The sequence below is a fragment of the Corythoichthys intestinalis genome, chromosome 18 (genome assembly GCF_030265065.1).
Source record: "Corythoichthys intestinalis isolate RoL2023-P3 chromosome 18, ASM3026506v1, whole genome shotgun sequence".
In the NCBI taxonomy this organism is placed as follows: Eukaryota; Metazoa; Chordata; class Actinopteri; order Syngnathiformes; family Syngnathidae; genus Corythoichthys; species Corythoichthys intestinalis.
Window position 1 is genome coordinate 21,604,220 of NC_080412.1, and position 15,919 is coordinate 21,620,138.

Below are 15,919 nucleotides of genomic sequence, written 5' to 3' on the forward strand. Positions count from 1 at the left end.
ATCTCACCTTGGCGTCGACGGGCCGACTTTCCTTAACCACCGGGTAAAAGCGCGGCGTCGTGGTGGCGTCTTTCCGGTGAGGGGTGCGCGGTGTGCGTGGCGTGCGGGCACTGCGGTAGTTGGGCGACTCGGGCACAGTCGTCGGGAGCGACCGGGCTATTGACGAAGGCTCGGGGGCGCCAAATAGTTTGTTCGCCAAGGCATCTGTAGGGACTAAGGACAAAATAGTTATTTCGGGGTAATTTAATTAATGTCAGGTCTCCCACCTTTAACTCTGATATCATATTGTAAAAAGTGGTATTTTCTAACAACAGTACAGCGTTTTTCAGACTATAAGTCACACTTTTTTTTCTTCTTCTTTTTTTTAAAGATTGGCTCAGCCTGCGACTTACAGTCCGAGAACAACCGTACTTGAAACACCCTCCTTCAACTTGGAAGAAAATCAAGACAAAAATGGCATTTTTCAATCCAGTATTATGTGTCCTTACTCTGCTGGGGTTGTGGAGGACCTGGGGGAACTTCCTGGTTGGGGTCAACTGGGGGCTCAGGGGTCAGGCAGTCAAATTGTTCGCGGCTGATTAGGTGAACCTTCTTGAAGTTCTCCACTTCTTGCTGCAGGAGAAAGAAATTATATTGTAACAACTAAAATTATAAACTTCAAAATCTTATTTTATTTGGTTCTACATCCAGTAATCTCAATGCTCAAATTCTAAGTGGATTAATAACGATACATCCAACGCCGTATTCCCATCTCATTCCACGTCACTGAAAGACAACCGGAATCACTAAACCGACCTGATTTTTCGCAGTCTGGAGATGGAAACGCAGCAAAACATCACAGCTGCCAGAATTGCACGCTTCACCTTCATGTTGCTGCCTCCAAGCTCTGAACGAGTAACGGAGTGACCGCAACATACATCACCAAGCAAACGTGAATGACCGCAAGAGCTGGCAGTTCTTAAAAAAAAAAAACAAGCCCGGCCACCTTTGACGGCTTCACACTAATCAAGAGAAACTCACGTGTGACTCTCCGCAAGCGGCTCCGGGTTGTCGAGTGTCCATCTTTGCCCCCCACCCTACACCCCTGATTACGCTCTGGCTTTATTTACTCAAACAAACTGTTCCACACGCCACTGGACAAGCGCGTGAGGGCCTTACAAAAGAGCTGGGCAACAAAAAGCAAACGGCCAGAAAGAAAAGTCTCTGTTTGCGGATCCAGAAACGGTTCAAAACCAAGGAGGATCTTTTTTGCTCTAGAAGTTGACTTTGGGGGAGAAGCATCTATCCAATGTGATAGCGACAATATAGAAGCGCTTGGAATTGAACTCAAACTACTTTGCCATGAACGTAACACAAAAGCTGATTTTTTGCCTCATTATCCAAGGCCTTTTCGCCAAATGACTACGCAATGTAAAAAATATAATAACAGAAAAATAGAAAAACCGCTGTGAAATCAACATTTCTAGTAAAGTGGCTTGTGGCTCACGAGCTAACTTGCAACTCAGAGACAATTCCAAATGACCAAAAAATGTTCTCCTCGACTCGCACCCATAACAATCCCAGCAAATTGACTCAAAGTCAGCGTGGCCATTTATTACTTTTTAGAATAGGGAAATTTACTGGCCGCAGATATGTGAGTGTAAGGCTGCAACAATTACTTAATTAAATCGATTGATAAATTAGTTGCCAATAGGCATGTGCCGGTATGAGACTTTGACGGTATGATAACCTTAGGCAAAAATACAGCGGTTTCACTGTATCATGGTATTACAATTATAGCTCTAAAATGTGTTATTTTGAGACTGAGCGTAGGAGACAGCGCGTGTGTAATTATTTACACATGATACAGACACACATACCCCCTCTCAACACAACAAGTCGCTAGATAGAAAAAAACGCCACAGGCTGTATTATGAAAATCTTATTTTGAAGAGATGTTTACAATTGCAGAAGATTTTACACAAGCACGCTAATAGAAAGAAAATTAGTTCGCCGTCTTGGCATGGTAACTAGTCACGTTAACAAGCTTACATGACAGTATTTGTTTTACCATTGTTAGACACATGAAACACGTTGGAGTGAACTCTCGTAGCTGGTGGGAAACATTCATGACGGCGTTTACTTAAATTTTGTGTAAAGTGATGGATTATGGTCACGTAAATGTGAAATCATGTTGGAGGTGTTGCCTGCACGTCGGCTGTCCTTCCTCCTCTAAGCCGCGACAGTCCGTTTCTTTTCGGTAGCTGATATACTCCCATACTAGACTAGACTTTTTTAAGGGGGTTTGAAAAAGGTGTAGTTTTGACAGCGACAGCAGTGTCACCGACATAGTGAGCAACAACCGGAGTGGAGGGGTGAGTGCTATCGCTCCACGTCATTTCTCGCTGCATTTTTGGGACATAAAAATAGCTAATACCGTACGACGGTATGATAGAAAATTTTTGTAGTTTTGAAACTGTAACGTTTTCATAACACTGTAAACCTTGAAACCGGTAACCAGCACATGCCTGGTTGCCAACTAATTTAATTTTACCGGCACCCATGAGCAGTTCTGTTTGAGCCCTTTTCTTTGCGCAATGCGAGGCTGCGCGCGCATGCCAGTGTTTAAAGCAAGAGAGAGTTCACTGCTATTCTCAGGTTGGATTGCTAATAGTGCTGTCCCGACTAGACGACGTTGTCGACGTCATCGATGACGTAAATGCGTCAATGGGCACAACATACAGTCAACGGGTAATGACGGGTTTTAAAAAAAAAACATGCCGATAAAGTTGAGAGTGGCGGACGCTCGCAATGCAAGCGGTGAAAGCGGCATAAAGCCAAAAAAGCGGACCACAGTGGTCAAAGCCTGGAATTATTTTAACGAAAATAAGGAGGGTGCCACTGTTTGTGGTCTTTGCAATGCTGCGCTCGCATACCACAGTAGCATGTCGGCCATGCCAAACACTTGAAGAGACGTCACCCAGGTGTTATTTTGGAAAACGACAAGAAACAACAAGCTGGTGGGTCGTAAGTCTATGCAACTAACAAACGTAACTACTTTTTTTTTTTTCTTTTTTTAATCGAAGTTGCCTTTATGTGCTTCGTATCAACGTGCATCATTGAGTTATTGACAATGACAATGATGATGGCCATGAACATGAGGAGGTAATGTTGAGAAAGGAGCTACAGATGTACTTTGAACAGTCGCATAAAAAGAAGTCTTTCAGCGCACTGCAGTAGTGGAGGGACAGTGAAGAAAAGTTCCCAAACCTGGCTCTCCAAGCCAGATCATACCTGGCAGTGCCTGCAACTTGAACACCATCTGAGCGTCTTTTCACAACTGGTGGGAACATTGTTACAAAAAAACAGGGGCAAGCCTGACACCTGAGCACGTAGACATGCTCACCTACCTTCCTTTTTTAACGTTAGAACAATATAGACAAAGCACATAAAGAGTAAGAATTGTTTGACTCCCGTTGGAAAGGTGAAGTCAGGGTTTCCGTTTACATTTTTTTTGCACTACTTGATGCAAGCAGCATTTGACCTCATTGTTTCTTATTTATTATTGTCATTTATGTTTATTATTTATAAGTTAATAAAGAATGTGAGAGTTCCAAAATGTTTTTTGTTAATTAATAGGAGTCAACAAAAATTTAATTGCTAAATTAGTATTTAAAAAAAAAAAAAAGTCGACTAATCATAAAAATAGTCGGCTGACTAATCGGGACAAAATTAGTCGTTTGGGACAGCCCTAGTTGCTGAATCAATATTATTACGAAGTGTCGAGATTTGTATTGTCTTGTGTATTGTTAGATCCAGTGTGCCTCCACCGGAGGTGAGTAAATAAAGCCAATTCTATTGTTTGTCGTCTTTATTGATGAGACGCTACTACTTAGCACAGAGCGCTAAGCTGGTTAGCGACTATGCTAATCAGTGTCTTAAGTGTTTGTACTGCGTTTTGGAGAAGCATATTAGCACTTGAGTTATTGTTAGATAGTACAGTTGTCTCGTTTCTTTAAAAAAAAAAAAAAAAAAAAAACACACATTCATACCACAGCTAGACATGTGTCAATTACCGGTTTCACGTCAAGGTTTCAAAACTGCAAAAATTTTCCGTCATACCGTCCTTACGGTATTAGATGCTTTTATGTCCCAAAAATGCAGGGAAAAATCCCTCACAAGGGTCAACCCTACCCCACCGGTTATTGCTGAGAGTCAGTGAGTCAGCTGTGCTACACGATGGCTGGAGGAGATGAAACTCCTGAACTTTTTCCCCCATCGAAGAAAACAAAATCGCTGGTATGGGAGTACTTTGGCTACAGAAAAGTTCCAAACGGCTGCTGCTTGGAGGAGGAGGGCCACTGACATTTGCATTCATACAAAATTGAAGGTTAGTAAACACTATCATGAACGGTTCCCACCAGCTACGAGAGTTAACTCCAGCGTGTTTAGTGTGCATAGCGGTGGTAAAACATGTTTTTTTTTCTCTCTGACAATTGTCTGTGTCGAGAAAGAGAGTGTGTGTGTAAAATGTTAAGATGATACGAGTCATACACAAGTGCTTTTTTATGGAAAATGATTCGATTATTTTTGTTCTGATGGTAATGATGCTGAGCTGTGGCTATGGGTTTAGGCTAACCTAAAGGACTGCAATTATTTTAATTCTATTTAAGATATTTTAGTTATTTATTTTCATTTATTTTAACTTAACATTATACTTATGTTGTAAGTTGCTAATATGTTTTGAAAAATAAAAATCCTGGTAAATGGACTTAACATTATACTTATGTTGTTTATACTTATGTTGTAAGTTGCTAATATGTTTTGAAAAATAAAAATCCTGGTAAATGGATTTTTTTTTAACCCAGACATCTCAAAGTTACATATTTTACAGCTGTAATTGCAATACTGTGATAACTTGAAACCGTGATATTTTTGCTTAAAGTTATCATACCATTAGAATCTCATAACGGCAAATGCCTAACAACAGATTAGTTACCTTTCAACACTAACTCCCATTCAAAATGTAAATTGTCATACACGAGAGTATGCTTTGAAATTGGATTTGGATTGTATTTATGAAAAACTGTTTGATAAAGAAAACCGATTCATTAGTCTGCCTCCTCCTTAATAGATTTTGTTGTTTAAATAAATAATTGATTGACACAATTTATATCAGTGCTTCGCCCGCAAAAAAAAAAAAAAAAAAAGTCAATCAGCAATCAATTTTTAATTTGTATTCTTTTTATGTTAAATACTCAGAATTATTAAAAACTAACTTAAAACGGTATGCACTTAAAACACTACAGTTTTAGACTAGTTAAGTCAGGCAACTGTAATGAAATATTTTTGAAGGAAGTAGTCATCCATTTTGTCTGAAAACTGAAAAAAGTGACATTTATTCCATTCATATGAAATATCAAACGATTAATCGGACGATTAATTAAACGATTAATCGATTATACAAATAATTAGTTGCAGCCCTATGCGAGCGGATGAGAAATATACCGGCGTTAGCTCAAATTTAAGGCGCAAGATCAACCCCGCCCCAATGATGTGTTTTTATTTTCCCTGCATACGGGTTACACAAAAATTTTTTGCAAGCTCACAAGTCATTGAACTTGTGTTATTTCAATACTTATATCTCTTTAATATTTTTCTTTAATACGGTAAAACACCACCGTGGCAGCAGAGCGTGCAGGCAACCGAGCTACACACCCAAGCTGGCGACTCAGTCGGTAGTGCGCTCTTTTTAGGACTTAGGGCGTAGGGCTGACACCTTTTCACTACTTATAAAATTGATCAATCAAGTCAACTCATTTAATCAAGTTGACAAAATTAACTTGATAAAATGAGTTTGGAACACTCTGAATGACAAGTTATTTAAATGGAGAAATGAAATTAAAATCTTGAAACTTAAATATGCGTGATGTGGTGTATGTGTGTGTGTTGGCTTACTTTGATAGTTGCGTATTCGGGCTCGTACGTGTCATCCCACAGGTCCTGCTCGTAGTAGAAGAGGCCATCATTGATGACCTTGACCAGCTCGCTGGAGAGTTTGGCACGCGATGTGTGGTGGCCTGTGCGGTCGCCGCCAGGGTGCTTGCGCAGATATGGCGGTGTCTGCGTTACGATCAGGATCTTGTTGACGTCGCGGTCGTCGATCTCGCCGTCTGTGTCCTCGTCCGACCAATCGGTGAAGGTGTTGCGCCGCCCGTCCATCTGCTCCATCTCTTCGTCGAACATGAAATCTAGCTCTTCGGGCTCGTCCTGTTCGCCGCCCTCCTGAAAACGGGGATTCGCTATGAAGTCCGGCGAGACGACAGGGTGACTGTTTTCTGGCAGTTTTGAGTCTTTACCTTGTTTCCGGGGTTGGCCGGAGAAGGTGAGGACTGTGGCAATGGCGAGCGGTTGGCCTCGTCTTTTTCCCTCTGCTGCTGTGAAGATGGCGCCTGTGTTATCGCACGATCACCGCCATGCAGATGGTGGTGAGGTGACAAGACGAAGCCAAATGATGAACATCAAAATGAAACAAGCGGACATGCATCATGGTCGTTAAAGTCATTCCAGAATTGGATTCACTTTTTTCTTCTTTAACTATGATAAAAAAAAGTTATAGTAACAGGGTTGCATGCATGTGTGGACACTATATGAATCAATACTTGAAATATTGTCTATCAGTGTCATTTTCGTCAACGATAACGAAAATATTTTGTCAACAAACAATTTTTTCCATGACGATGAAGCCACGATGACGAGCTAAAAATTTGTCTTTGGAGACTAAAACATTGAGATGGATGCCAGTTGTCGGCTGATAAGATGAAAACGAGACGAAAAATTCACCAAAGTTTCCGTCGTAAGTTCACAATGTGTGATACTTTCTTATCGTACGTGTAGTTAGCAGGCATTTTACCAGAGTTTGGTCGTGTCACTCATGTGATGTGCTGGGCCTCCCCCCACAGGCTTAAACATGTGCCCATTCCAGGCTCCTTTTGTGAAACTTGTGTCAGGTGCTGCTTGGTAAGTTTTGTTTTCTTTGCTATGCCATGTTGCTTTAGCCTTTCAAGGTCTGGGCCGAGTGATCATTACACACTAAACTAACATGTAACAATAACATAGCTTTTGCGTTAGCATTTAGCACTGTGACTCTGTGAGTTGTCTTAAACTCTTGGAAAACGTTTTAAATACAGTTCGTGGCCCCCAGGTGAGTTTAATTAATTGCAAATAATGTGCTGTTTTCCTGCTGAGTGTGTATTATTAACATGAAGATGTTGATGTCCTTGCCCACATTACAATTATGTGCTTGTCTGTCAATGGTCAATCGAAATTTTTGGGAACCTTTTATCTATTTATTTATGGACTAAAACTTTTGACGTTTATAGACGAAAACATTATGAGAATTGCCGACTAAAATTAGACGAAATTTGAGTTTTCGTTAACTAAAACTAGACCAAGATGAACACATTTTGAAATAACTCAAAAATGAGTAAGACGAATAAGCATTTTCATCCAAAAGACTAAGGGGCCGTTTACATGGTGACTCTCTGAGAAGACGAACAATTTCATGTTTGCATCTAAATGGTTCCGTCTCCATTCGACCAATGTCGCAATTCCGCATCAAAACGATTTAGTATTCATGCCAGGCCCTAGGGGGCAGTGCAGAATTACAAGGCGACAGCGAATGATGCACTTTGACCCAAAGAACCTCCTCAGCCCGGAAGACAACACGCCCGCCCACTCCAAGCTATGGCATTTTTCCTTTGTTCCAAAAGGCACAAAAAAGAAAATATTTAACATATTTAAATTAAAAATATTATAAAAACAGTCATTTAAAACCGACGTTCCGCCATATTGGCCGTTTTTAATGTGTAGTAGCACCGCTGCGCACGTCCAATGTGCCGTGTACGAGTGCTGACGTTATCGGCGCGGAGTTCGCGCTGCGGGAGCTTTTGATATGCATGCGTACCAAGCCCCCCCTCAAGCCCCCGCAATCAAATTCTTCCACTTTAGAGGCAGGATTCCAAGGTTTGCGTCTTTGCCTTCCATCTTCGCCGACACCATACGAACGCGAGGCCACTCCGCAACACAGTCATTGCGTCTTGGTGTCGCAGAGTCGCCATGTAAACTGCACCTAAGACTAAGATGAAAATTAAAACAGTTGCCAAAAACAACACTGATGTGGATTAATCTGGATGTTATCCACTGTATGTGGATTAATTGAAATTTGAAGGGTGGGATGTACAATTCTGGAATGACTCATGAAACAAATGCACGATGAATACATGAATAATGATGATGATGACGTCACCTTCTCTGGGCTGACCTTGGGTCGAGCTGGCGAAGGTCTGGGCCTCTTCTTGACCTCGATCCAGGACTCAGAGTCCAGGTCTGGCAGGCTGGCGGAGAGGCCCTTGGGCATCGTCTTAAGATTAGAGGTCGTTTCGGATTCAGGCTTTGGCGGACGCTGCGTCGAAGTCGAGGCCCTGAAAGACCCTGAGAGACAGCGGCATCATTCTGTAATTTTGGCATCGGATCACCTGATGTTATGAAATGACGTCCATAAATCTTTGGGTGCTTGGCTCAAATCGTGGCAGCAGCCACGCTCACCTGCAGGGTCCTCGGCAGGCTGCCTAGGAACGAATTCAGGGCAGTTGATGAGTTGGGAAAAGTCCGTGTGGTTGGGTACGGTCAGGCCCGGCAAGGGCCACTTCTCGGGCTCAGCCTTCCGACGGATCTTCATGTCTATCACTTCCACTTCCTTGCTGTCCTTCAGAGACTGCCAGAAATGAGGGACAGAGGCGTTGCAAATAAATACCAATGTTGCATTTAAGGTCACTTGGGATGCAACGTAATTCTCGGGTGAAACAAGGCATAGGCGATAAATTGGTTAATTGTATTGGGGATTATTCAAACAAATTAGGTGGAAAAGCGCTATACAAGTATAACACCATTTACCATTTACCATTTAGTCAAATTTTTAGGTCGCAATTTTTAATTTTGGTATTTGACCCAATGAGAAACAGTCAATAAACATAGCTACTGTACTTTTTTTCCTTCTTCTTCCAACATCGCACATGGACCTGATTCTTATATTGTTTTACTGCTTTATGGCAAGGAGCAAGTGCTACACTTTAATTCCAGGAGTATTCCTGAAAATAGCCATTATTTTCTTCAGCATTTAAAACTTGATCAATATGAATCAAGTTCAGTTAAAAATATTAAGTGTACGAGACATCTACCATGTTATGGTGCAAAGTAGTAACTACTTGAGGCACCACATTTGCAGCTGTGGCTTGTTAAAAGTCAGCAATATTTCTTGTCTCAATTTAGCAACTTTCGCACTTAAAGGGTTAATACAATTAAAAACAATGGAAAACCGGCCTGTACAGTATTTTTAAAATTTCGGAAGTCAAATCACGCATACATACCACTACATACCACCTGTATACATTTACATTAACTCTGGGCGATAAAACGATAATTATCGTCATATACACATAGTCCCCGGGTTACAACGTACTCGACTTACGTGATTTCGACTTTACGGCGCCGGAGTCTCGTCCGCCGTTTTGTGTCCAGTCGTTTTTGTTTTTTTTTGATCGAGTAACCGTGTCTCATCCACCACCTCTCAGCATTGATGGTAAGTACAGTATATTATTTGTCATTTTATTCTGTTATTCATTAGGTCTAGTTAATTTAGATCGCTGATCTCTAATTGCTATGCATATCTAGTATTTCCTTATACTATATGTGCGGTCCACTGTCTTTTGTAACACTCGGCGTCACGCCCGCACTACTTTCTGTTAGTTTCGAGCGTTGCTTTCACATTGGGAAGCGGGGGTGACTGCAAGTTAACATGTTAACATGTCAAGAAGGCAGAGAAACGGTAAACCGCGTGGGCTTGGCAATGCCTCCCTGTTAACTCGCTATAAGCCCGCTATCTTATTGTGCAGCGATCGTTTTCATCGCTAGACCAGTGCCACTAATTGCTACTATTTGCCTTGTCGAATTGCCAATATTTAGACCATATTTCCCTCAGTGTTATTGTGCAGCCATTCAGGTATGTTTTTATAAGCAAATATGTCTATTGATTTACTTTATAGCATTATTGTATGCTCTGTCATGATTGCATTTTCTAACTGTGTTCATAGTTTGACGTTGACAAATTAATAAATGTCAGTTGTAAGAAGATCTATGGTGTGATCGATGTTACCAAAGGGAAGACATATCCATCTATCAATCTTATTTTTTACGTTAGTTTTTTAATATGCTGTATAATTCATGTTTTAGGTTATTTTGAGATTTAGGGGGGCATTTAGGAGTACTTAAAGGGTTAATTCCAACTTACGTAGAAATTCGGGTTACGTCGCCAGCGTAGGAACGGAACTCGTCTGAAACCCGGGGACTATATGTAATTTTTTTCAACAATTCAAAGATTCAAGGAAGATAAATCGGAAAGCATTACAAAATCAGTTTGCTTTTCAGTTTCTGTGCCGAAATCAGAGTTGTTAAAGTACTCTCCAGCAACGTCAGAGAAGAGACATGAACATCTCATCAGTTTTTCAGCATCAAAAACCTAACGTTATGCATTTTTAAACTGACTGCATCATAAGATACACCAGAGAAGAAGGACAATCATCCTTACCTCCAGAATAATGTTGACATCAGTCGTGAGTGCCTGAACTCTATGGAAGCTAGCGATGAGTCCGATAGGCAGGAAGCCTTCCTGATCCATCTTCCTGCGTAGGAAAAAGTCACGCTCCAGATTGTCCAGGCTGAAGTAGTACTCACTGAAGGAAAAACATGAGAATTTGGAAAAAAAACAACACAAAAAACGATTTGAATTCCGATTCTTGTTCTCTTAAACGAATCCTGCCGAGATCAGAGTTTAAACAAGCTCTCTTCATTGAGTTTTAATCAGAGAAGAGACATGAAAAGCTCATCATTTCTGCAGCTCTCGAGCATGAGTTGGTTCAAACTCACATCTGCCTCTTGATGTAGTCCTTGAGTAGGTCCTGGTCCACTGAGTACAGCTCGCTGCTGCTCATGTTGTCATAGTAGTAGGTAACAGAGTTGCTGAACTTCTGTCCGTAAGGTCCGTCTTTCATTTCGTACGACTTGTAGCCTTGGTGGTATTCGTAGTGACCTCTGCCTCGTCCCCGGCCCCGTCCGCGGCCTCTTCCGCGCCCGCGTCCCCGGAAGCCGCCGCGAAACGGTGCACCCTCGCTTTTTACGCTGGACACTTCGTCGTGGTCGTCGCGCCATTCCCGTTCGTACTTCTGACTGTGCCAGTCTGAAATGATCGTGAAGCATTTGACTTTCTGTTCTATTTTAGTCTGTAAAATGCAAGGCGTAGTGCTTTACCTCGGAGGTCGTTCCTGGTGTTTGGCGGCAGGCGGAGCGTTTCGTTCTGCCTGCTGTTATTCCGGGAGGCCGAGCGCTCCCGAGGACCCTCGATCATCAGGGGGACCCACTTTTGTTTGTTTCCTGTTTGCGGTCACAAAGGGGGCCCCTTTGATTTACAATACAGGTTTAATGATTTGAAAAATTAACTCAATGATGGTCACAGATGTCCAATCAGGTTGAATTGGGAGTGTTTGCAACGATAATTCACTCAACAATAACTTTTTCACTGTCAATGACCATGTTTCAGTGCCATTAACGACATTAGAATTCATAGATTAACCACAAAATTAGGTGACAAATCAAATAATCAGCAATGGATTAATCCATCATTGACTGCCAATGATCTTCAGCGCCATTCATGGTGATAAGACCAATCCATTTGCACTGAGTGGACCTGATAAATGATAAACGATTTCAGTCAGTTGCAGTAATTTTGTTAGCCAGTAGGTTGTGTCAGTGACTTTCTGTTTTGTGAGATAAATAGAAGGACAAACAAATGAATGATTGCACTATTTACAGTGACGTGGCACTCGCTTTGTCTAAACCAGCAGGCACAGGAATGAGGTGGAAGAATGACGACAAAAGGGAACAGGAAGTTGGCCTGAACTCTGTGGTTCACCACAATGTGACAAAAAAAGTGAAAGGCAATACTATATTGACAGTTGGTATTATAAGCAAAATTTTGAAATGTTGCTCGAGAATAATCATCAACATTTCACCCTGGGGTAGAAAATATCACCTTTTTTCTTCTGGCCATTTTTCTGGGAGTCATCGTCTCCATTCTTCTCCTCTCCGGAATCATCCGACTTACTGGTCTTCAGGTTCTCCTTGCTCTCTTCGTTGCTTTCGCGCTTCTCCTTCGTCTCCTTTTTAGTGGTCGTCCTCTTGTGGGCCTGATGAAACAATGCGTCGACATTAGGACCGAGACAGGATGAATCCGTTCAGAATACGAATAAAGTGATAGTCGGGAGCCCTGCAAACAGTTATTCGCACAGGAAATCATGCAAGTGGCTTAAAGAGCATACGACACCAGAAAAAAAGTCTTAAATGGCATTATTATGTGAATTAGAATCATATTTTGAGACGATTCGACCATATACAACAATTTAGCAAAGCGCAGATGACGAGAAATTAGTCTTTTAATCTGCCGGTTAGCCACGCCTACAATTATAGGGCTTTAGCGTCCCCAACAGGTGGATGACGTCAGCGGTAGACTAGGCTCATCGGTTTTACTATTCAGCCCATTGAGGGGGAATTGTTCAGAACGAGGAAAAACGAGACGAAGAGAGCTGCAAAATGTCATTGTTTCAGTCTCTTTACTCCCAATATTTTTACAGGATATTCTTTTTATCCAAGTATTTTCCCCAATAGCTATATAAATGGCTTGAGAAGGACCAGTCAGCCCGTCGAGGGGGAACTATTCACAATGAGGAAAACGCGACGAAGAGAGCGGCAAAATGTCATTGTTTCTGTCTCTTTACTTCAATATTTTTACAGGATATTCTTTTTATCCAAGTATTTTTCCCCAATAGCTATATAAATGGCTTGAGAAGGACCAGTCAGCCCGTCGAGGGGGAACTATTCACAATGAGGAAAACGCGACGAAGAGAGCGGCAAAATGTCATTGTTTCTGTCTCTTCAATATTTTTACAGGATATTCTTTATACCCAAGTACTTTCCCCAATTGCTAAATAAATGGCATGGTCATGACAAATAACTTGTGCTAAATGGAATATAAAATAATAAAAATCCATTTATTCAAGACGACATGGCAAAATTACTCCATAATGGTCAAAACAGTCGACTTTACCTTTACTGTCACACCTGCCGAACGATATTTTATGACACCTAAATCGGACATATGTCATTTCCCTTCCCCGGCTTCGGAGAATGTAAACAGACCAGAAGGAGTGACAGCTAGCCAACATGCTAACCCGAACCGAGGGATGTTTCAAAGTCTTCGAAGTGGAAAATCACACATAACTAGCCTGGATTATTTGACATGACGACCCGGTTGTCGAGTTTCTTTGCGGATCGGCAAACCGCCCGGCGGAGAACAATTTACAGTTCGTTCCCTGGAGGAGGGTGGCTGGAATTGTTGTGTAGCTAACGTGCTAACAGCTAACTGCTAATGAGCGTGAGGATAGCTTTTTACATGCCTATCAATGATCAATCGTAAGTAGTCCTTTATTTAAAGGAATTTTATAGTGTTTACTTTGTAATCACTGTATTCGTATTTGACATAATACAAAACAAGATGTTTACTCACTTCCTTGTAAGTCCAATGGTCCCACAGTAAATATCCACGGTGAATGGGAACCTTTTGAAACTCCAAAAAGGCGCATACGCCTCTCCCGCATACAGAATGATTTTTCTGCAGCCGTTTGGCTGGCGTGATGCAAAAAATAAAAGTATTAATCCGCAAAATCAGCTGAATCCTTCGTCCTCATACACAACAGTACACTGTAGCGTGAAGAGGACGTCTTCTACCGTACACGTCACAGCGCCCTCCTCCTCAATGCGAGACCGAAGCCGGAAGTCACTCATTTTCCTGGCGCGGGATTCAAAAAACTAAATAAATATAGCGATCGCTTCCACACACATCCAAGCGGTCCATATCATTCAGGAGCATAAAATACCGCGTGTATTATGAAATAAACATGCTTTTTCGTGTCACAAGCACTTTAAGGTACAATGAAATTACACAAACCTCATTGTATTAAAGAACTCAAATACCACTTCCAGAAATAATGTCCAGCACGTGACTACGAGGCAAATGTATTTGAAGCCAATTCCCTTTTTCATCCACAGCCATTAAAAAGTGGCCTCAAGTGAAAACAGAGCAACAGGATTAGCACTCTACCACTATAATTTCCCAACAAAACACAGATTAACTGCAGCACGTGTCCTTTATGTGTAATCCACTTAACCCAGATGTAAGTACCCAGACTTTGAAATGGCGTATGGTACATAGAACTAATGAAGGTGAGGAGAAGCAGCGGATGGGATTTCATGGCTTAAAAATGTTGCTGGAAGGTTGGAGTAGGAGAGTGATATGAATTCTATAAATTAAAACGAAAGAGTGGCAATGTTGCCTCCGTGGGCTTCATAATTGTTCGTTTATTTTAAACATTGCTTTGAAGCCATTTTGAGGCCAAGGAAATGTGCCAAGTCAAGTCAGATTTTCACTATTTGCCGCATATTCCTGAGTAACAAGAGAACATTTTCATGTTAAAAAAAAAAAAAAAAGGTCGGTTAAAGGGGACGAATAGTCATAGTAGGCAACAACAAAGCTGCTATGCAATGGGTAGCGCTGAAAACTGTTAGCACTGACAGCACTAGCTGAGAGCTGTTAGCCCTGTCAGCGTTATCCCCAAGTTCATCAAATACTATGGGGATTTTTAAAGGGAACCTTAGACTTAAAGAAGCTCTAATATGCCACAATTGTTCTCTTTTACTAAAATATGTTATTAGGAACATATAAATTATTGCCATTGATTTAAAAATCTATAATATTTAGTACATGTTTTGACCTACGGAGGGAGCCATGTTTTATGCGTGCAATGGATGCTCGGGGTGATGACCTAGTTTGTCACTGCCACTAGACGAACATGACCGGTCTTCTGCAATTCCTTCTACGAGGTGAGACGTCCAACACATATGCAAATCGGTTAAAAGCGGCGAATACTTAGTATTTTTGTTTTTATTTATTCTTTTATTAACTTTTCACTGCCTCGAAATACTTTTTGCACGTGTTTCGTTCTCATACTTTTAAGCATCGTGTTTTCTTATGGTAGCTTTAAAGAAGATTGTTGATCTGTTGACCATACTAGTCACGTAGCGTATTTAAACCACCCTTATTTGATATTACTACATTTAAGTATTTTCTTAAGGCACCGTAAGTATGTTCTGTCTGTATGCATCGAAACAAAACAAGCTGAAAGTGCACAGTAGTACTTTGGGTGTCAAATTCGCCTCCTGTAGCACGTTTTGGCAAAACACCGGTTTTGTCATAGTCTCGTCTCGTCCCATCTTTCCTGTTCATTTTGCTTTTGCTGTTCGTTTTGTGAAATATCGCCAGTGCTGTCATGCTGATTAATACTCCTCTTGGGTTCAAATTGAAAGGGTTGAACAGATGACATGTTTAAGTCGCTAGAGTCATACTCTGGAAGCCTGGCAGCATAACTAAGTCACCTCACCACCCTGCGACATTTACCAACAATGGCAACCTACGAACTAAACTAATTTTACAAATTGTATAAAAACGAAAACATCAAGAGGGGTTTTAATATCAAATTATTTTAACTCATAATAACTCATAATACTAATAATACAAATAAACTCATAATATCTTAAGAACTACAAGTCTTTCTAGCAGTGGATCCCTTTAAGGCCACGTATACACGACGACGATCTTACGCAGTAATGCAAAAGTGGCGTTTTGCTGTTATTTTAATTACCCTTTTACACGACCATTGTGTGTACACAAAAGCTCAAAAGGAACCTCCAATTTGCCGATGTACTGTGCATTTCT

The 15,919-nt window shown here is 41.2% G+C and overlaps 1 protein-coding gene across 5 annotated transcripts in view; it reads right to left on the minus strand.

Annotated features, from left to right (window-relative positions):
• The window catches only part of larp1 (La ribonucleoprotein 1, translational regulator), a 76,182-nt gene that overhangs the window by 22,728 nt on the left and 37,535 nt on the right, over positions 1-15,919 (minus strand). For 2 of the 5 annotated variants that reach the window (XM_057819998.1, XM_057819993.1), the window contains 10 exons: positions 12,125-12,278; positions 11,344-11,466; positions 10,963-11,272; positions 10,625-10,769; positions 8,587-8,755; positions 8,288-8,472; positions 6,339-6,431; positions 5,938-6,264; positions 489-612; positions 8-213 (listed from right to left, as the gene is read on the minus strand). In XM_057819998.1, coding sequence (XP_057675981.1) covers positions 8-213; positions 489-612; positions 5,938-6,264; positions 6,339-6,431; positions 8,288-8,472; positions 8,587-8,755; positions 10,625-10,769; positions 10,963-11,272; positions 11,344-11,466; positions 12,125-12,278 — 1,836 coding nt within the window. The remainder of the gene's footprint in view (positions 1-7; positions 214-488; positions 613-5,937; positions 6,265-6,338; positions 6,432-8,287; positions 8,473-8,586; positions 8,756-10,624; positions 10,770-10,962; positions 11,273-11,343; positions 11,467-12,124; positions 12,279-15,919) is intronic. The other 3 variants (XM_057819997.1, XM_057819995.1, XM_057819996.1) reach the window with 3 other exon arrangements.